The sequence below is a fragment of the Nerophis ophidion genome, linkage group LG13, assembly GCF_033978795.1.
Source record: "Nerophis ophidion isolate RoL-2023_Sa linkage group LG13, RoL_Noph_v1.0, whole genome shotgun sequence".
Classification (NCBI taxonomy): Eukaryota; Metazoa; Chordata; class Actinopteri; order Syngnathiformes; family Syngnathidae; genus Nerophis; species Nerophis ophidion.
In genome coordinates, this window is record NC_084623.1 from 51047713 (window position 1) to 51068876 (window position 21164).

Consider the following 21164-nt stretch of genomic DNA (forward strand, 5'->3'; position numbering starts at 1 on the left):
TTTATTGTGAAGATAGGAAATGTGCAGTCGGCCTTTAGAGTTTTGACGGAAGGGACGGCGCGAAAGTCTGTTGAAATAAAAAGTGTTTCTCGCCTTCCTCTCTGTCATTTTTTCATAATAATGATCTGGCAGCAGCCAGCGTCATCTCACAAGACCCTCGGGTGCCGTGAATGTCAATCAAGCAAGCTACGGAATTTGCCGCCAATGTTTTTCTTGTAAAGTGTATGGAAGCTGGATGAATTACATGCCAAAAACCAACCACTTTCATGTGGTATTGTACAGAAAAGACAACTTTTTTTCTCCTCCATTTGAAAATGTGGGTGTTATCATCATTACTGTCTGATTCCAATCAATGCAAGTCATCAGAATCAGGTAATACACCAATTTATATTCTTGTCTTCGTGAAAGAAAGACATCTATATGTGTTACACATGCTTGTATTATCATTAAACACATTTAACTTGTTTACAAAAATGTCTCTTTCATAAATAAATAAATATAAATGATATATATAAATGAGGTAGATCCCCTCGAGTTGGTCAATTGAAAAGTAGCTCGCCTGCCGAAAAAGTGTGGGCACCCCTGGAATAGAGGCATTCTTTTTTAATTTTCTTGATTTTACTTAATGTACCATTGATGTTTTTTCGTTAGTTTTTTGATGGTTGCTTTTGCATGATTAAGTTATGTAAGCGTTGCTTGTTCCGTATTCAGTGTTAAAGCAAACCAGTGTAGCAAACTGAGCAATAATTAATGTTTTATTCATCCACTTTCTCTTGCTACTTCAAGGCTTGATTGTTTAAACCGTTATTTTATTTTCAAATTTATTATGAGCCTGTGGAAAATTTATTTTTGATATGTACCTCCGAAGGCAGCAAACAGAAAAGAGGCACAATATTTTTATTTAAGTTTTGTTTGATATGCCATTGATATTTTTATTAAAACAGACTGCTTGTAACTTCCGTTAGGAATGTCGTAGAGACATGTAACCAAAACCTCTATGTAGGTCTGACTTAGACCTACATTTCCAATTAGAACCTTCTATAGCAAAAAATCTACAGGAAGTTGGCAAAAACCCCTTCAAAACAAAATTTTCGCAAAATATTCAATTTTGGCCTCTTTGAAGAGATATTTGACCCCCTTAAAATGCTTCAAAACTCACCAAACTTGGCACACACATCAGGACTGGCAAAAATTGCGATCTAGTGAAAAAAACAAACCTTAAAACTCAAAATTGCGCTCTATTGCAATTTTTGAATAAAACACAGAAAAAACTGCTCCTAGGAAGAGGAAACAGATAAAACTGCTTGTAACTTCTGGTAGGAATGTCGGACAGACATGAAACAAAAACCTCAATGTAGGTCTCACTTAGACCTACATATTGATTGTTGGCATCTTTCAGTTCAAATCAACAGGAAGTTAAAAATTACCCCTTCAAAATAAAAGTTTTGTAAAAAGCCGTCACCTTTTTCCAGACAAAACTGCTTGTAACTTCTGTTAGGAATGTCGTAGAGACATGAAACAAAGACCTCTATGTTGGTCTGACTAAGACCAGGGCTACAGTCGCGGGGGCAGCAGCCAAAGCGGGGCAGCCAAAGGCGGACCCGACCAACGCTGCTTGCAGCTTTAATTATTATTTGAGACTCGATGTTCCATGTCACTATAAAGTTATATAAGCCTTGCTTGTTCAATATTCAACGCAAAACTTGTTTGGGTCCCTATTGATAATTTGTTCAACCTCGGCCCGCGGCTTTGTTCAGTTTTAAATTTTGGCCCACTCTGTATTTGAGTTTGACACCCCTGTCTTATAATGAAGGCAACACATGACATAAGTGTCTATACTAGTTATAATAGCCTACTATCAAAATAACTATGTGTCGCAGGCTGATGCAAATCTTCGTTGACAGAAATGTTGAAATTTAATATTTATTCTGCACATTTTACATTGGAAAACATTAGTAAATCACAGGCTACTCTGAAAGAGAGATAACTTCGGTAATTACTGGCTTTTAATGGCCATAGATATAGGTGCGTGTGTCCAGGTTAAAGTAAACGGCCGGCTGTCTTCTTTTGATAGATTCATTACAATCTTTGGCAAGCTAGGTAATGTTTGCTGTGGTCTGGAACAACATGGCACACAAACAACTGGTTTATTAATTTCTAAATGCGCCAGAAAATAACCCGTTTTGGGGCGGTATAGCTCGGTTGGTAGAGCGGCCGTGCCAGCAACTTGAGGGTTGCAGGTTCGATCCCCGCTTCCGCCATCCTTGTCACTGCCGTTGTGTCCTTGGGCAAGACACTTTACCCACCTGCTCCCAGTGCCACCCACACTGGTTTAAATGTAAAAATTAGATATTGGGTTTCACTATGTAAAGCGCTTTGAGTCACTAGAGAAAAAGCGCTATATAAATATAATTCACTTCACTTCACTTGTACACTATTGAGGCGATTCAATGCTCAGTAGTGCGTAGTTTCTGTATAGTATTTCTCCGGCAATGGTCATGTGCTGACCTCAATTACGGTATTTTGAGAGGCAATCGTTGAAGTCGGACATCGCTGAAGTCCTAGGTGAGAAACGCACAACCCGCCACTGTTAATGACTATTCCTTAATCATGTGTCTACGGTATTTATTTATTTATTTACATATGTATTTATTGATTCTTTATTGGGTTACAGAATGTGTGGTTTAAAACTGAGCAACTCTGAAGCGGCACAGTTAGTGCGACAAAGTATTTTGCACTTTGTGCAGAATACGTTTTTTTTTTAGCAGTTTTCATCCAACTCTAATAAGAATAAGTCAGTCTTTCTTTGGTAACCATTTTTGGTGTCTCTAATATCACTGCTTTAATGAACTTTGTGACGAAGCACACAATAACACTTTGTGTGTATAAAGAACACAGTGTCAGTGTGTGGCGTGGACAGGGTCGCCCTGATATCTGCTTTTGTGGCTTATGTTGTTACTTGATCACCTTGAGGGCCACACACACACACACACACACACACACACACACACACACACACACCCACACACACACACACACACACACACACATACATACACACACACACACACACACACATTCTTGTATTTGTACATTCTTGAGACCGGCGAAAGAAGCCTACCTCTTTAGGACCACCCTTTCGAGATGTATAAAGATGTGTATTTACAACATTAATAATATATACAGTACATACTATGCAAAAATAAAAGTTTGTTGTGAAAAATGAGTTGGAATTTCACAAGAAAAAACTTATAATTTTGGCAGTATTATAATAAAAATGTCATAATTTTTTTCAACGCAAGTCAAAATTTTACAAGAAAAACTAAATATTTGTTCAATATTATGATAAAAGTTGAAATTTTACTCAAACATAGTCGCAATTTTACAAGAAAAGCTTAAAATTTTGACGATTTTATGAAAATAGTCGTAATTTTTACAAAATTCACAATTTTATGAGAGAACTTTCAAATGTTGGCAATGTTATAAAAATAATGAAAATTTTACGAGGCAAAATTAAGACAAAAGTCATAATTTTACTCAAAAAATGTCACCGTTTTGCAGGAACAACAAAAACAATTGGTAATATTGTGATAAAAGTCAGAATTTCATATGACAAATGTCACCATTTTGCATTAAAAGTCATAATTTTACATAAAAAAGTAATAATTTCATGGGAAAAAATTGCATTATTACAGAAACAGAAAGAATATGAGAACTTGTTCCTAGTTTTATAAGAAAAAAATCGACTCATTGTGAGAAAAAGACTGCTTTTAACATAAGAGTGTGAGAGTCCAGTCCACAGTGGATCTAGCATAATAGTGAGAGAGTCAAGTCCATAGTGGATCTAACATAATAGTGTGAGAGTCCAGTCCATAGTGGATCTAGCATAATAGTGAGAGAGTCAAGTCCATAGTGGATCTAACATAATAGTGTGAGAGTCCAGTCCATAGTGGATCTAGCATAATAGTGAGAGAGTCAAGTCCATAGTGGATTTAACATAATAGTGTGAGAGTCCAGTCCATAGTGGATCTAGCATAATAGTGTGAGAGTCCAGTCCATTGTGGATCTAGCATAATAGTGAGAGAGTCCAGTCCATAGTGGATCTAACATAATAGTGAGAGTCCAGTCCATAGTAGATCCAACATAATAGTGAGAGTCCAGTCCATAGTGGCTCTAACATAATAGTGAGAGAGTCAAGTCTATAGTGGATCTAACATAATAGTGTGAGAGTTCAGTCCATAGGGGATCTAACATAATTGTAAAAGTACAGTCCATAGTGGATCTAACATAATAGTGTGAGAGTCCAGTCCATAGTGGATCTAACAAAACAGAGTGAGAGTCCAGGCCATAGTGGATCTAACATAATAGAGTGAGACTCCAGTCCATAGTGGATCTAACATAATAGTGTGAGAGTCCAGTCCATAGTGGATCTAACATAATAGAGTGTGAGTCCAGTCCATAGTGGATCTGACATAATAGTGTGAGAGTCCAGTCCATAGTGGATCTAACATAATAGTGTGAGAGTCCAGTCCATAGTGGATCTAACATAATAGTGAGAGTCCAGTCCATAGTGGATCCAACATAATAGTAAAAGTACAGTCTATAGTGGATCTAACATAATAGAGTGTGAGTCCAGTCCATAGTGGATCTAACATATTATTGTGAGAGTCCAGTCCATAGTGGATCTAACATAGTAGTGTGAGAGTTCAGTCCATAGTGGATCTAACATAATAGTTTGCGAGTCCAGCCCATAGTGGATCTAACATATTAGAGTAAGAGTCCAGTCCGTAGTGGATCTAACATAATAGAGTGTGAGTCCAGTCCATAGTGGATCTAACATATTATTGTGAGAGTCCAGTCCATAGTGGATCTAACATAATAGTGTGAGAGTCCAGTCCATAGTGGATCTAACATAATAGTAAAAGTACAGTCCATAGCGGATCTAACATAATAGTAAAAGTACAGTCCATAGTGGATCTAACATAATAGTGTGAGAGTCCAGTCCATAGTGGATCTAACATAATAGTGTGAGTGTTCAGTCCATAGTGGATCTAACATAATAGTGTGACACTTGTTATTTCATATGTTGACCAGAGGGGGAGCACTTTTAAAACCGACACACAGTCAATTTGAAATATCCCTCCTTTATTTGGGACCACCTTATTTTTTGATAGATTTCACCACTAGGAGTGCAAATGAGACATTCTCTATTGGAGGCAATGGTTTTCCGTATTGGGACCATGATTCATGTCCTAACTTGTCCTCATATGGACGGTACTTTTCCTTGCTGATGTCTCAAGAAGGGTAGAAATACAAGAACACACACACACACACTTCCCTGTGTGTGTGTGGTTGCTGGGACTCACAGTGTTTAGGTGCTCCCTCAGTTTCTGCGTGTTCTCGCTGTGCTCCAGCTCAGCTCGTGACTTGTCCCTCTCGGCCTGGCGCAGGGCCCGGGTGAGCTGCTGCACCTGGGAGCCCAGCTCCCTCACGTCCCTCTCCAGGTAGCCCACCTGACTCTCCCACTCCAACTGGCAGCCCTCCAGCTTCAGGCGCAGCTCGTGCCTGCCTTGCTCCAGCACCTGCGCGAGAGGACACGCTGTAAAGTTGGCCTAATTAAAAAAAAATTCTTTAAAAGGCGGCGTAAGTCAAAGGCAGCGTTGTCACTTCACAGAAAGAACCCGATCGTTTCTTAACAAGAATGTGAGAAGTTGACGACAGGAAATGTGTTGTAAGGACATCTTCAAGGCGTGAACACGTGTCTCGTTAACGAGTACTGTAGTACAGTATGTACACAATGTGTGTCAATGGAGTGGAAAGGGCTGAAGTTATGTACGACATTTTAATTGTAGTCAAATTATTTGCATACTCATAACTCTCGCTGCTGTGTTGGATCCGCTTTGGACTGGACTCTCGCGACTGTGTTGGATCCATTATGGATTGAACTTTCACATTGTCTATTGTTAGACCCGCTCGACATCCATTGCTTCCCTCCTCTCCAAGGTTCTCATAGTCATCATTATCACCGACGTCCCACTGGGTCATCGTTGTCACCGATGTCCCACTGGGTGTGAGTTTTCCTTGCCCTTATGTGGGCCTACCGAGGATGTCGTAGTGGTTTGTGCAGCCCTTTGAGACACTAGTGATTTCGGGCTATATAAGTAAACATTGATTGATTGATTGATCCACACATTACCAATACATTCTTTTACACCAGGATGACTCAATATCAAGAGTAAGTGAAAGTTCAACGCCTACCTTGTTTACGTCCATGACAACCTCTTTGAAGCTTTGTAATCAATTTCTTGTATTTTCGTTGCAATTTAGATTTCTTTTCTAAACATGACTAAGGAAGGTTGTTTGGATTGGATCATATAAGTTAATGGTGCGCTTTGGTAGGTGAGAAAGTTTGTACTTCATCCACACATTACCAATACATTCTTTTACAGGATAATTGAATATCAAGAGTATGTGAAAGTTCAACGCCTACCTTGTTTACGTCCATGACAACCTCTTTGAAGCTTTGTAATCAATTTCTTGTATTTCCTTTGCAATTTAAATTTATTTTCTAAACATGACTAAGGAAGGTTGTTTGGATTGGATCATATAAGTTAATGGTGCGCTTTGGTAGGTGAGATAGTTTGTAATTCATCCACACATTACCAATAGATTATTTTACACCAGGATAATTGAATATCAAGAGTATGTGAAAGTTCAACGCCTACCTTGTTTACGTCCACGACAACCTCTTTGAAGCTTTGTAATCAATTTCTTGTATCTTCTTTGCAATTCAAATTTCTTTTCGAACATGACTAGGGAAGGTTGTTTGGATTGGATCATATAAGTTAATGGTGCGCTTTGTTAGGTGAGAAAGTTTGTAGTTCAACTGGGTGTGAGTTTTCCTTGCCCTTATGTGGGCCTACCGAGGATGTCGTAGTGGTTTGTGCAGCCCTTTGAGACACTAGTGATTTAGGGCTATATAAGTAAACATTGATTGATTGATTGAACTCAGTCTGTGCATCTGTAATCCAATTCACGTGCCTGTGTACTAATTTGTGTGTCTGTATGTTTTAGTGCTGTCCTGATAGCAATATTCAAATGCATTTTGATACTTTGATACTTTTCTAAATAAAGGGGACCACGAAAAATTGCATTAATGGCTTTATTTAAATGATAAATGGGTTGTATTTGTATAGCGCTTTTCTACCTTCAAGGTACTCAAAGCGCTTTGACACTACTTCCACATTTACCCATTCACACACACATTCACACACTGATGGAGGGAGCTGCCATGCAAGGCGCCAACCAGCACCCATCAGGAGCAAGGGTGAAGTGTCTTGCTCAGGACACAACGGACGTGACGAGGTTGGTACTAGGTGGGGATTTGAACCAGGGACCCTCGGGTTGCGCACAGCCACTCTACCACTGCGCCACAAAAAAATCTTACGGTACATTAAACATATGTTTATTATTGCAAGTTTGTCCTCAAATGAAAATGATTTGCCACTTGACAAGATGTTAACATTTTATTTCTAAAAAATTCCCTAGCTTTAGGAGCTTTTTACTTTTTGTTGTTATTGACTTTACGGCATATTCTTAATTTTAGCATGAATAATTATATGTTGTCTATTGTATCCATCCATCCATCCATCCATCCATTTTCTACCGCTTATTCCCTTTTGGGGTCGCGGGGGGGGTCGCTGGCGCCTATCTCAGCTACAATCGGGCGGAAGGCAGGGTACACCCTGGACAAGTCGCCACCTCATCGCAGGGCCAACACAGATAGACAGACAACATTCACACTCACATTTATAAACTAGGGCCAATTTAGTGTTGCCAATCAACCTATCCCCAGGTGCATGTCTTTGGAGGTGGGAGGAAGCCGGAGTACCCGGAGGGAACCCACGCATTCACGGGGAGAACATGCAAACTCCACACAGAAAGATCCCGAGCCTGGATTTGAACCCAGGACTACAGGAACTTCGTATTGTGAGGCTGACGCACTAACCCCTCTGACACACCGTGAAGCCGTTGTTGTCTATTGTAAAATTGTTAAAATTGAGAAAATACATATTTAAATTAAAGCTGCAAGCAGCGTTGGTCGGGTACGCCTTTGGCTGCTGCCGCTACTCAAGCCCTGGTCTAAGTCACACCAACATAGAGGTTTTTATTTCATGTTTCTACGACATTTCTTACAGAAGTTACATGCAGTTTTGTCTGGGTTTTTTCCTAGGGGGCGCTAGAGCGCAATTTTGATTTTTTTAGGGTTTGGTTTTTTATTAGATGGCAATTTTCGCCAGTCCTGATGTGTGTGTAAAATTTGGTGAGTTTTAAAGCATGGTAAGGGGGTCAAATTACAGATCGGCGTTTCTGGATGTTGTTGATAAATGTCTTTCGCTTTGTATAGTAGAGCTTTAACTTGCACTTTGAAGCATTTTAAAGGGGTCAAATTACAGCTCAAAGAGGCAAAAATGACATTTTTTAGGTAACTTTGCGCAGGGGTTCTTTGAAGGCGCGGAAAATCAAAACCGGAGCACTAATCAAAACTCTGTTCCATACTTTTAATCAGAAGTGTTCAATCTCTCTTCTGTGCGAGTTTGAAGCCGAAACGACAAACGAGCTCAGAGGAGATAATGTTTGAAAAAAGGTGACGGGTGTTTGCAAAACTTTTATTTTGAAGGGGTAATTTTTAACTTCCTGTTGATTTTTGCTGAAGGTTGTCAATTTTAAAATGTAGGTTTAAGTGAGACCTACATAGAAGTTTTTGTTTCATGTTTTTCCGGCATTCCGGTAATTAGATAATTTGGTTTTTCTCCTAGGGTTGTCCCGATACAAAAATGTATTTTGATAATTTTCTAAATAAAAGCCTTTATTTTAACAAAAAAATCTCACGGTCCATTAAACATATGTTTCTTATTGCAATTGAAGAACAATTGTGTCCTTAAATAAAATAGTTAACATAGTAGACAACTTGTATTTTAGTAGTAAGTAAGCAAACAAAGGATACTCATTTAGCTGCTGACATATGCAGTAAAATCCATCCATTTTCTACCGCTTATTCCCTTTCAGGGTCACGGGGGGCGCTGGCGCCTATCTCAGCTACAATCGGGCGGAATATTGTGTCATTTATCATTCTATTATTTTGTCAAAACTATTAGGGACAAGAGGTAGAAAATGAATTATTAATCAACTTTATTTACGGTTAATATCTGCTTACTTTCTTTTTCAACATGTTCTATCTACACTTCTGTTAAAATATAATAATCACTTATTCTTCTGTTGTTTGGATGCTATACATTAGTTTTGGATGATACCACCAATTTGGGTATCAATCCGATACCAAGTAGTTATTGGTCATATTCAAAGTCCTCATGTGTCCGGGGATATATTTCCGGAGTTTATAAACATAATATACATTTTTTTAAATGAAAGAAGATGTTGCGATGCCAAAAAAATATCGTAATCATAGACGTATCGACTAGATACACTCCTGTACTCGGTATCGTTACAGTGGATGTTCGGTGTAGATCCACCAAAGGCATTTGTTTACATTTTGACTCCGGTGAGCTACGGTGTGTAGTGAAGCATGTTTAGCTATTCGTCGTCCTACTTTATATTGTAGCGTCCCGGAAGAGTTAGTATTCTGTATTCTGTTGTGTTTATGTTGTGTTGCGGTGCGGATGTTCTCCCGAAATGTGTTTGTCATTCTTGTTTGGTGTGGGTTCACAGTGTGGCGCATATTTTTAACAGTGTTAAAGTTGTTTATACGGCCACCCTCAGTGTGACCTGTATGGCTGTTGACCAAGTATGTATTGCATTCATTTGTGTGTGAAAAGCCGTAGGTATTATGTGATTGGGCCGGCACGCAAAGGCAGTGCCTTTAAGGTTTATTGGCGCTCTGTACTCCTCCCTACGTCCGAGTACCACTCCGTCGAGCGCCGTTTTAGTCATAAATTTTACTTTTTGAAACCGATACTGATAATGGTAAATGGGTTATACTTGTATAGCGCTTTTCTGCCTTCAAGGTACTCAAAGCGCTTTGACACTATTTCCACATTCACACACACATTCCATTTCCGATATTACATTTTAAAGCATTTATCGGCCGATAATATCGACAGTCCGATATATGGAATAAATTCATTTTTGTCCTCAAAATTCTACACACACTACCCAATAATGACAATGTGAAAAGTTGTTTTTTTAAATTGTTGCTGATTTATTAAACATGTGTGTGTCTCTAATTAGATTTGTGTGAAGCGGGAAACCTGACTGGCTGCCTTTTTACAAGTTTACCAAAATGCGCCTGATACAGTAGACTCTCAGAGCATGAGAAACTAAATTCTCTGGTCTGATGAGGCAAAGATTGAACAATTTGACGTGAATGCCAGGCAAGTCTTGTTTGGAAGAAACCAGACACCACACATGACCAGGCCAACACCATCCCTACAGTGAAGCATGCTGTGGGGATGTTTTTGAGCGGCAGGATAGAGGGAAAGACGAATGCGGCAATGTACAGAAACATGCTGGATGAAAACCAAGGCTTCCTATCCAACCTGATGGGAGGTATGAATGGGCAAAGAGGTATGGCCGAAACTGCCCAAAGACAACTGTGCCAAGCTTGAGGCACCGTATTCAAAAACAAGAAAGTATCGAGCAAAGGCTGTCAATACTCATGCACTCATTTTTTTATAAATCAGCAACAATTTTAAAGAAAAACTTTTCACATTGTCATTATCGGGTCTTGTGTGTAGAATTTTGAGGACAAAAAAGATTTTGGGATAAGGCTGTAACATAACAAAATGTGAATACTTTCCGGATGCACTGTATCTGTGTTATTGGAGACTGTGTTCCTGTTTAGAAAATAGCTGAAAATGAGCTTCCCCTACTTGAAAGACATGCCGCTTCCAGAGATAAAAAGATAAATAAATAGATAAATAGGTAGAAAGTAGCTGCCACATTGAACAATGTACACCACAAACACAGACACTCAGGACTAATCCAAAACATCAAGGTAGTGGGCTGTAGTGCATTGTTATGAAGTGACAGTACAAGTAAACATAATGAGTCATTTTTGCCAATTTTTTTTCTGCTTCTTCCACTTTCACTTTTGTAGACAAAATGGGGAGTCTGTTGTTTGGATTCAGGCTGCAATCTTTAACCATCACAAAAGGTTTGCTCCTTCCACTATAAGGAGCAAATGTTAAGGTAAATAAACATATGGAGGTTTATTCGTCTCCTTTTTACAAAATATTGTTTTTTTTGCACTTTTTTGCACTATAAAGAGCAAATGTTAAGGTAAATAAACATATGGAGGTTTATTCGTCTCCTTTTTACAAAATATTGTTGTTTTTTTGCACTTTTTTGCACTATAAGGAGCAAATGTTAAGGTAAATAAACATGGAGGTTTATTCCTCTCCTTTTTACAAAATATTGTTGTTTTTTTTGCCCTTTTTTGCACTATAAGGAGCAAATGTTAAGGTAAATAAACATATGGAGGTTTATTCGTCTCCTTTTTACAAAATATTGTTGTTTTTTTTTGCACTTTTTTGCACTATAAGGAGCAAATGTTAAGGTAAATAAACATATGGAGGTTTATTCGTCTCCTTTTTACAAAATATTGTTGTTTTTTTTGCACTTTTTTCCACTATAAGGAGCAAATGTTAAGGTAAATAAACATATGGAGGTTTATTCGTCTCCTTTTTACAAAATATTGTTGTTTTTTTTGCACTTTTTTGCACTATAAGGAGCAAATGTTAAGGTAAATAAACATATGGAGGTTTATTCGTCTCCTTTTTACAAAATATTGTTGTTTTTTTGCACTTTTTTCCACTATAAGGAGCAAATGTTAAGGTAAATAAACATATGGAGGTTTATTCGTCTCCTTTTTACAAAATATTGTTTTTTTTGCACTTGTTTGCACTATAAGGAGCAAATGTTAAGGTAAATAAACATATGGAGGTTTATTCGTCTCCTTTTTACAAAATATTGTTGTTTTTTTGCACTTTTTTCCACTATAAGGAGCAAATGTTAAGGCAAATAAACATATGGAGGTTTATTCGTCTCCTTTTTACAAAATATTGTTGTTTTTTTGCACTTTTTTCCACTATAAGGAGCAAATGTTAAGGTAAATAAACATGGAGGTTTATTCGTCTCCTTTTTACAAAATATTGTTGTTTTTTTGCACTTTTTTCCACTATAAGGAGCAAATGTTAAGGTAAATAAACATATGGAGGTTTATTCGTCTCCTTTTTACAAAATATTGTTGTTCTTTTGCACTTTTTTGCACTATAAGGAGCAAATGTTAAGGTAAATAAACATATGGAGGTTTATTCGTCTCCTTTTTACAAAATATTGTTGTTTTTTTTGCACTTTTTTGCACTATAAGGAGCAAATGTTAAGGTAAATAAACATATGGAGGTTTATTCGTCTCCTTTTTACAAAATATTGTTGTTTTTTGCACTATAAGGAGCAAATGTTAAGGTAAATAAACATGGAGGTTTATTCGTCTCCTTTTTACAAAATATTGTTGTTTTTTTTGCACTTTTTTGCACTATAAGGAGCAAATGTTAAGGTAAATAAACATATGGAGGTTTATTCGTCTCCTTTTTACAAAATATTGTTGTTTTTTTGCACTTTTTTCCACTATAAGGAGAAAATGTTAAGGTAAATAAACATATGGAGGTTTATTCGTCTCCTTTTTACAAAATATTGTTTTTTTTGCACTTTTTTGCACTATAAGGAGCAAATGTTAAGGTAAATAAACATATGGAGGTTTATTCGTCTCCTTTTTACAAAATAGTTGTTTTTTTGCACTTTTTTGCACTATAAGGAGCAAATGTTAAGGTAAATAAACATGGAGGTTTATTCGTCTCCTTTTTACAAAATATTGTTGTTTTTTTTGCACTTTTTTGCACTATAAGGAGCAAATGTTAAGGTAAATAAACATATGGAGGTTTATTCGTCTCCTTTTTACAAAATATTGTTGTTTTTTTGCACTTTTTTCCACTATAAGGAGAAAATGTTAAGGTAAATAAACATATGGAGGTTTATTCGTCTCCTTTTTACAAAATGTTGTTGTTTTTTTTGCACTTTTTTGCACTATAAGGAGCAAATGTTAAGGTAAATAAACATATGGAGGTTTATTCGTCTCCTTTTTACAAAATATTGTTGTTTTTTTGCACTTTTTTGCACTATAAGGAGCAAATAAGGTAAATAAACATATGGAGGTTTATTCGTCTGATTTTTACAAAATATTGTTGTTTTTTTGCACTTTTTTCCACTATAAGGAGCAAATGTTAAGGTAAATAAACATATGGAGGTTTATTCGTCTCCTTTTTACAAAATATTGTTGTTTTTTTTGCACTTTTTTGCACTATAAGGAGCAAATGTTAAGGTAAATAAACATATGGAGGTTTATTCGTCTCCTTTTTACAAAATATTGTTGTTTTTTTGCACTTTTTTCCACTATAAGGAGCAAATGTTAAGGTAAATAAACATGGAGGTTTATTCGTCTCCTTTTTACAAAATATTGTTTTTTTTTTGCACTTTTTTGCACTATAAGGAGCAAATGTTAAGGTAAATAAACATATGGAGATTTATTCGTCTCCTTTTTACAAAATATTGTTGTTTTTTTTTGCACTTTTTTGCACTATAAGGAGCAAATGTTAAGGTAAATAAACATATGGAGGTTTATTCGTCTCCTTTTTACAAAATATTGTTGTTTTTTTTGCACTTTTTTGCACTATAAGGAGCAAATGTTAAGGTAAATAAACATATGGAGGTTTATTCGTCTCCTTTTTACAAAATATTGTTGTTTTTTTTGCACTTTTTTGCACTATAAGGAGCAAATGTTAAGGTAAATAAACATGGAGGTTTATTCGTCTCCTTTTTACAAAATATTGTTGTTTTTTTTGCACTTTTTTGCACTATAAGGAGCAAATGTTAAGGTAAATAAACATATGGAGGTTTATTCGTCTCCTTTTTACAAAATATTGTTGTTTTTTTGCACTTTTTTGCACTATAAGGAGCAAATGTTAAGGTAAATAAACATATGGAGGTTTATTCGTCTCCTTTTTACAAAATATTGTTGTTTTTTTTGCACTTTTTTGCACTATAAGGAGCAAATGTTAAGGTAAATAAACATGGAGGTTTATTCGTCTCCTTTTTACAAAATATTGTTGTTTTTTTTGCACTTTTTTGCACTATAAGGAGCAAATGTTAAGGTAAATAAACATATGGAGGTTTATTCGTCTCCTTTTTACAAAATATTGTTGTTTTTTTGCACTTTTTTCCACTATAAGGAGCAAATGTTAAGGTAAATAAACATGGAGGTTTATTCGTCTCCTTTTTACAAAATATTGTTGTTTTTTTTGCACTTTTTTGCACTATAAGGAGCAAATGTTAAGGTAAATAAACATATGGAGGTTTATTCGTCTCCTTTTTACAAAATATTGTTGTTTTTTTGCACTTTTTTCCACTATAAGGAGCAAATGTTAAGGTAAATAAACATATGGAGGTTTATTCGTCTCCTTTTTACAAAATATTGTTGTTTTTTTTGCACTTTTTTGCACTATAAGGAGCAAATGTTAAGGTAAATAAACATATGGAGGTTTATTCGTCTCCTTTTCACAAAATATTGTTGTTTTTTTGCACTTTTTTCCACTATAAGGAGCAAATGTTAAGGTAAATAAACATATGGAGGTTTATTCGTCTCCTTTTTACAAAATATTGTTGTTTTTTTGCACTTTTTTCCACTATAAGGAGCAAATGTTAAGGTAAATAAACATATGGAGGTTTATTCGTCTCCTTTTTACAAAATATTGTTGTTTTTTTGCACTTTTTTCCACTATAAGGAGCAAATGTTAAGGTAAATAAACATGGAGGTTTATTCGTCTCCTTTTTACAAAATATTGTTGGTTTTTTTGCACTTTTTTGCACTATAAGGAGCAAATGTTAAGGTAAATAAACATATGGAGGTTTATTCGTCTCCTTTTTACAAAATATTGTTGGTTTTTTTGCACTTTTCTGCACTATAAGGAGCAAATGTTAAGGTAAATAAACCTATTGGAGGTTTATTCGTCTCCTTTTTACAAAATATTGTTGTTTTTTTGCACTTTTTTCCACTATAAGGAGCAAATGTTAAGGTAAATAAACATGGAGGTTTATTCGTCTCCTTTTTACAAAATATTGTTTTTTTTTTTGCACTTTTTTGCACTATAAGGAGCAAATGTTAAGGTAAATAAACATATGGAGGTTTATTCGTCTCCTTTTTACAAAATGTTGTTTTTTTTGCACTTTTTTGCACTATAAGGAGCAAATGTTAAGGTAAATAAACATATGGAGGTTTATTCGTCTCCTTTTTACAAAATATTGTTGTTTTTTTGCACTTTTTTGCACTATAAGGAGCAAATGTTAAGGTAAATAAACATATGGAGGTTTATTCGTCTCCTTTTTACAAAATATTGTTGTTTTTTTGCACTTTTTTGCACTATAAGGAGCAAATGTTAAGGTAAATAAACATGGAGATTTATTCGTCTCCTTTTTACAAAATATTGTTGTTTTTTTGCACTTTTTTCCACTATAAGGAGCAAATGTTAAGGTAAATAAACATGGAGGTTTATTCGTCTCCTTTTTACAAAATATTTTTTTTTTTTTTGCACTTTTTTGCACTATAAGGAGCAAATGTTAAGGTAAATAAACATATGGAGGTTTATTCGTCTCCTTTTTACAAAATATTGTTGTTTTTTTGCACTTTTTTCCACTATAAGGAGCAAATGTTAAGGTAAATAAACATGGAGGTTTATTCGTCTCCTTTTTACAAAATATTGTTTTTTTTGCACTTTTTTGCACTATAAGGAGCAAATGTTAAGGTAAATAAACATATGGAGGTTTATTCGTCTCCTTTTTACAAAATATTGTTGTTTTTTTGCACTTCCTTATTAATTGATTTTTTGGTGAACTGATTTTTTTTTTTTTTATTGAACAAAAATGTAGGGGCTAAATTCAGTTTGTTATAATACATCCATCCATCCATTTTCTACCGCTTATTCCCTTTTGGGGTCGCGGGGGGCGCTGGTGCCTATTTCAGCTACAATCGGGCGGAAGGCAAGGTACACCCTGGACAAATCGCCACCTCATCGCAGGGCCAACACAGATAGACAGACAACATTCACACTCACATTCACACACTAGGGCCAATTTAGTGTTGCCAATCAACCTATCCCCAGGTGCATGTCTTTGGAGGTGGGAGGAAGCCGGAGTACCCGGAGGGAACCCACGCAGTCACGGGGAGAACATGCAAACTCCACACAGAAAGATCCCGAGCCTGGGATTGAACCCAAGACTGCAGGACCTTCGTATTGTGAGGCAGACGCACTAACCCCTCTTCCACCGTGAAGCCTGTTATAATACAGTGTTTTAAAATTCATTGTAAGAAAGAATCTGTTTATTTTCATTCAATTATGTAACTATGTCATTTTTTTGGGCGTTTGAATTTTGTGAACTGAATTATTTTATATCAAATTATGCTGAAAATGTAATTGAAATGTGTGTGTTTTAAAAGTCATTGTGTAAATCTCAGGGCATTCAGTCGGTCATAACTGGATTGTTGGGTTTGTGTAAAATTACAGTGTTTAAAAAAAAAAATAATAATAAATCAATGTTAAAAAAAATGTAATGCATTCAAAATTCAGTGTGTAAAAACTCTATCCATAAAATTTTCTAAATTTAAGACTCACAGTTTTGAAGCAATGAATATTTCTGCACTGATTTTTTCACATTTATTTTTATACATTGATATTTTTTTTACACTATATTATAAAAAACTTAATTTTTAAACACATATGTTGCTCACTATTTTTTCCCAATTTAATTGTTAGCATAATTTCATGCAAAAAAAAATTCATCTCTCACCAAAACTTAGTTTCATAAATTGAGTGTCCAAAAAACTTTGTAATAAAGCAGGGGTAGGGAACTTATGGCTCTAGAGCCAGATGTGGCTCTTTGGACGGATGCATCTGGCTCTCAGATTAATTTTAGCTGACATTGCTTAACACGATAAGAAATTAATATTTCCACTGATAATCGGAGTTAAAAATAATGTTCAAAATACAAAACATTTTCCTGCATTTTAATCCACGCATCTGTTCAAGAAGTCGCATTAATGGTAAGAAATATTCTATTTATTATTGGTTAGCTTCAGAATAAATATTTTATTAAAAAGAATATGAGAGTTATTGTACTCAAAAAATGTTGACGTTACTTAAAAATGCACGCATTTAGTTGTATTCAGTGTTAAAAAAATAGTATAAGGCTCTCATGGAAATACATTTTAAAATATTTGGCTTTCATGGCTCTCTCAGCCAAAAAGGTTCCCGACCCCTGTAATAAAGACACAATTTAATTGAATAAAATGTGCTGGTAAGATGTTTGTGTTTAAAAATCAAGTTTGCGAAAATGGTGTTTTGTTTTTTTAAATACAGTGTATAAAAATTTAGTGTGAAAAAAAAATCAATGTAAAAAAAAAATTTTAAAAAACTGCACAGAAATATTCCAAACTTTAATATCAAATATCAAACTTTAACTTCAAATATTCCTACTTCAAGTAAATTACGACTGAAACACCTAATTGGATGGTTCTGATCGATTGCTTCAGTCTGAATTTACTGGAGGAACGTTTTGAGGTTTATGGAATTTTTATGCATTGAATATCTTTCCTTTTTTGTTTTGTTTTTTTCACACTGAATTTTGAAACACCATATTTTAACAAATTCAATTTTTAAACATAAATACATTGCTCCCAATTTGTTTTTTTAATGAAATAAAATTGGCTGCTTCTGAGGCAGGATCGATTGCCTCATACTTGATTTACCGGAAGTACGTCTTGAGTTTTGAACACATTTTTCTGCACTGAATATGTATGCACTGAATTCAAATCTTGGAGAATGATTCAGAGTACAAAATCCCTTAAATTAATATCTTTTTTTAAAAACATTTAAAGTGATCTAGATAGCCCTTTTTGTTTTGTTTTTCATATTTTTTAGTATTATTACTATATCTGTATTTGCTTTTGTTTTCCTTCCTTGATGTTGAAAGCGCCTTGATTTTTGTGTGGATTTTAAATGTATGTTTGTTGTTCAATAAAAATCAAATAATAAAAATTAAAAAATAGCTTTACTACAACTAAAAAATAAAAAATATAAAAATGTATGCACTGAAATATTTTTACATGTCCATCCATCCATTTTTTAGCGCTGTTTTTAATTTTTTTATTTTTTTTACACTGAATTTTAAAACACTATATTTTAACAATTTTAATTTTTAAACATAAATACATCGCTCACATTTTTTTTCAATAAAATGAAATTGGCGGATTCTGAGACAGGATTGATTGGTTCATACTGGATTCACCGGGAGTTTTCTGCGAATATTTCTGCGCTGAATTTTTAGGTACTGAATTCAAATCTTGGAGAATAAATTTATATCTTTGTTAAAAAAAAATTAAAGTGATTTAGGTCGCCCTTTTGTCTTTTTTTCATATTTTTTAGTATTATTACTATCTGTATTTGCTTTTGTTTTCTTTCCTTGATGAAGTGCCTTTATTTTTTATTGTGAATTATAAATGTATTTTTTTGTTCAATAAAAATATCCATGCATCCATTTTCTACCGGTTAAATATTTAAATACAAAATTAAAAATAATAACTTCACAACAACTAAAAACATTTTTTTATTTAAATATATATTTTATGCACTGGCCCTGCGATGAAGTGGCGACTTGTCCAGGGTGTACACTGCTTTCCGCCGGACTATTGCTGAGATAGGCACCAGCACCCCCGCAATCCCAAAGGGAAAAAGCGGTAGAAAAAGGATGGATGGATTTTATGCACTGAATTTTTACTTGTCCGTCTATCCATCTATTTCCTACCACCATATATATATATTTTTTTTACACTGAATTTTAAAACCCTATATTTTGTGTTTCTTTGTTTGTTGTGAAGCTTTAACACAGAGCGGTCAAGCGAACATGTTTCTTTACGTCAACCAGCAAGTTTTTGGATGGGGAAAATTGTGATATGTGTCCTTGAGCAAGACACTTCACCCTTGCTCCTGATTGGTGCTGGTTAGCGCCTTGCATGGCAGCTCCCTCCATCAGTGTGTGAATGTGTGTGTGTGTGTGAATGGGTAAATGTGGAAGTAGTGTCAAAGCGTTTTGAGTACCTTGAAGGTAGAAAAGCGCTATACAAGTACTACCCATTTATCATTTATTTATGTCCATTAAGTCAGCTCTTACCGGAGACTTCAGTGGATTATGCGACCTCCTCCTGTAGCTGTCAAAAAGGCAGCTGTGATCTTGGCTTCTCTCAGAGACACTGGCGTTCACCGCAGCCCTCCGACTTTCAGGTATGACTTTATAATCTCACTAAAACAGTATTAACACAATAACCAGATAAGGAATTTTCCAGAATTATCCTCGTAGATGTGTCTAATAACATCTGAATTGCTCACACTGCCGTCGCCTGAAACCGTCGCCTTTTTTTTTTCCTTTTTTTTTTTTGTGCCTCACTCTAACTTTCCTCATCCACGAATCTTTCATCCATCCATCCATCCATCCATTTTCTACCGCTTATTCCCTTTCCTCATCCACAAATCTTTCATCCATGCATCCATTTTCTACCGCTTATTCCCTTTCCTCATCCACGAATCTTTCATCCATCCATCCATTTCCTACCGCTTATTCCCTTTTGGCAACACTAAATTGGCCCTAGTGTGTGAATGTGAGTGTTTTTCTACCGCTGGTGCTTATCTCAGCTACAATCAGGCGGAAGGCGGCGTACACCCTGGACAAGTCGCCACCTCATCGCAGGGCCAACACAGATAGACAGACAACATTCACACTCACATTCACACACTAGGGCCAATTTAGTGTTGCCAATCAACCTATCCCCAGGTGCATGTCTTTGGAAGTGGGAGGAAGCCGGAGTACCCGAAGGGAACCCACGCATTCACGGGGAGAACATGCAAATTATCCTAGTAAATGTGTCTGATAACATCTGAATCGCTCACACTGCCGTCGCCTGAAACTATCGCTTTTTTTTTTTTTTTTTTGTGCTTTACTCTAACTTTCCTCATTCTACGAATCTTTCATCCTCGCTCAAATTAATGGGGGAATTGACGCTTTCTCGGTCCGAATAGCTTTTGCTGCTGGATGCTCACATTATAAACAATGTGAGGATGTGAGGAGCCCTACAACCCGTGACGTCACGCGCACATCGTCTGCTACTTCCGGTAAAGGCAAGGCTTTTTTATTAGCGACCAAAAGTTGCGAACTTTATCGCAGATGTTCTCCCTCCTAAATCCTTTCAGCAAAAATATGGCAATATCGCCAAATGATCAAGTATGACACATAGAATGGACCTGCTATCCCCATTTAAATAAGAAAATCTCATTTCATCCATCCATTTTCTACCGTTATTCCCTTTGGGGTCACGGGGGGTGGGGGGGGGGGGCGCTGGTGCTTATCTCAGCTACAATCAGGCGGAAGGCGGCGTACACCCTGGACAAGTCGCCACCTCATCGCAGGGCCAACACAGATAGACAACATTCACACTCACATTCACACACTAGGGCCAATTTAGTGTTGCCAATCAACCTATCCCCAGGTGCATGTCTTTGGAGGTGGGAGGAAGCCGGAGTACCCGGAGGGAACCCACGCATTCACGGGGAGAACATGCAAATTATCCTAGTAAATGTGTCTAATAACATCTGAATCGCTCACACTGCCGTCGCCTGAAACTGTCGCCTTTTTTTTTTTTTTTTTTGTGCTTTACTCATCCACGAATCATTCATCCTTGCTCAAATTAAATGGGGAAATTGACGCTTTCTCGGTCCGAATAGCTTTTGCTGCTGGAGGCTCACATTATAAATAATGTGAGGATGTGAGGAGCCCTACAACCCGAGACGTCACGCGCACATAGTCTGCTACTTCCGGTAAAGGCAAGGCTTTTTTATTAGCGACCAAAAGTTGCGAACTTTATCGCCGATGTTCTCCCTCCTAAATCCTTTCAGCAAAAATATGGCAATATCGCCAATTGATCAAGAATGACACATAGAATGGACCTGCTATCCCCGTTTAAAAAAGAAAATCTCATTTCATCCATCCAT

The 21164-nt window shown here is 36.1% G+C and overlaps 1 protein-coding gene across 1 annotated transcript in view; it reads right to left on the minus strand.

Moving 5' to 3' along the window:
* Positions 1-21164, minus strand: part of si:ch211-235m3.5 (BICD family-like cargo adapter 1) — a 67898-nt gene that overhangs the window by 45186 nt on the left and 1548 nt on the right. The window contains exon 2 of the mRNA XM_061919162.1: positions 5367-5582. Within this exon, the coding sequence (XP_061775146.1) occupies positions 5367-5582 (216 nt within the window). The remainder of the gene's footprint in view (positions 1-5366; positions 5583-21164) is intronic.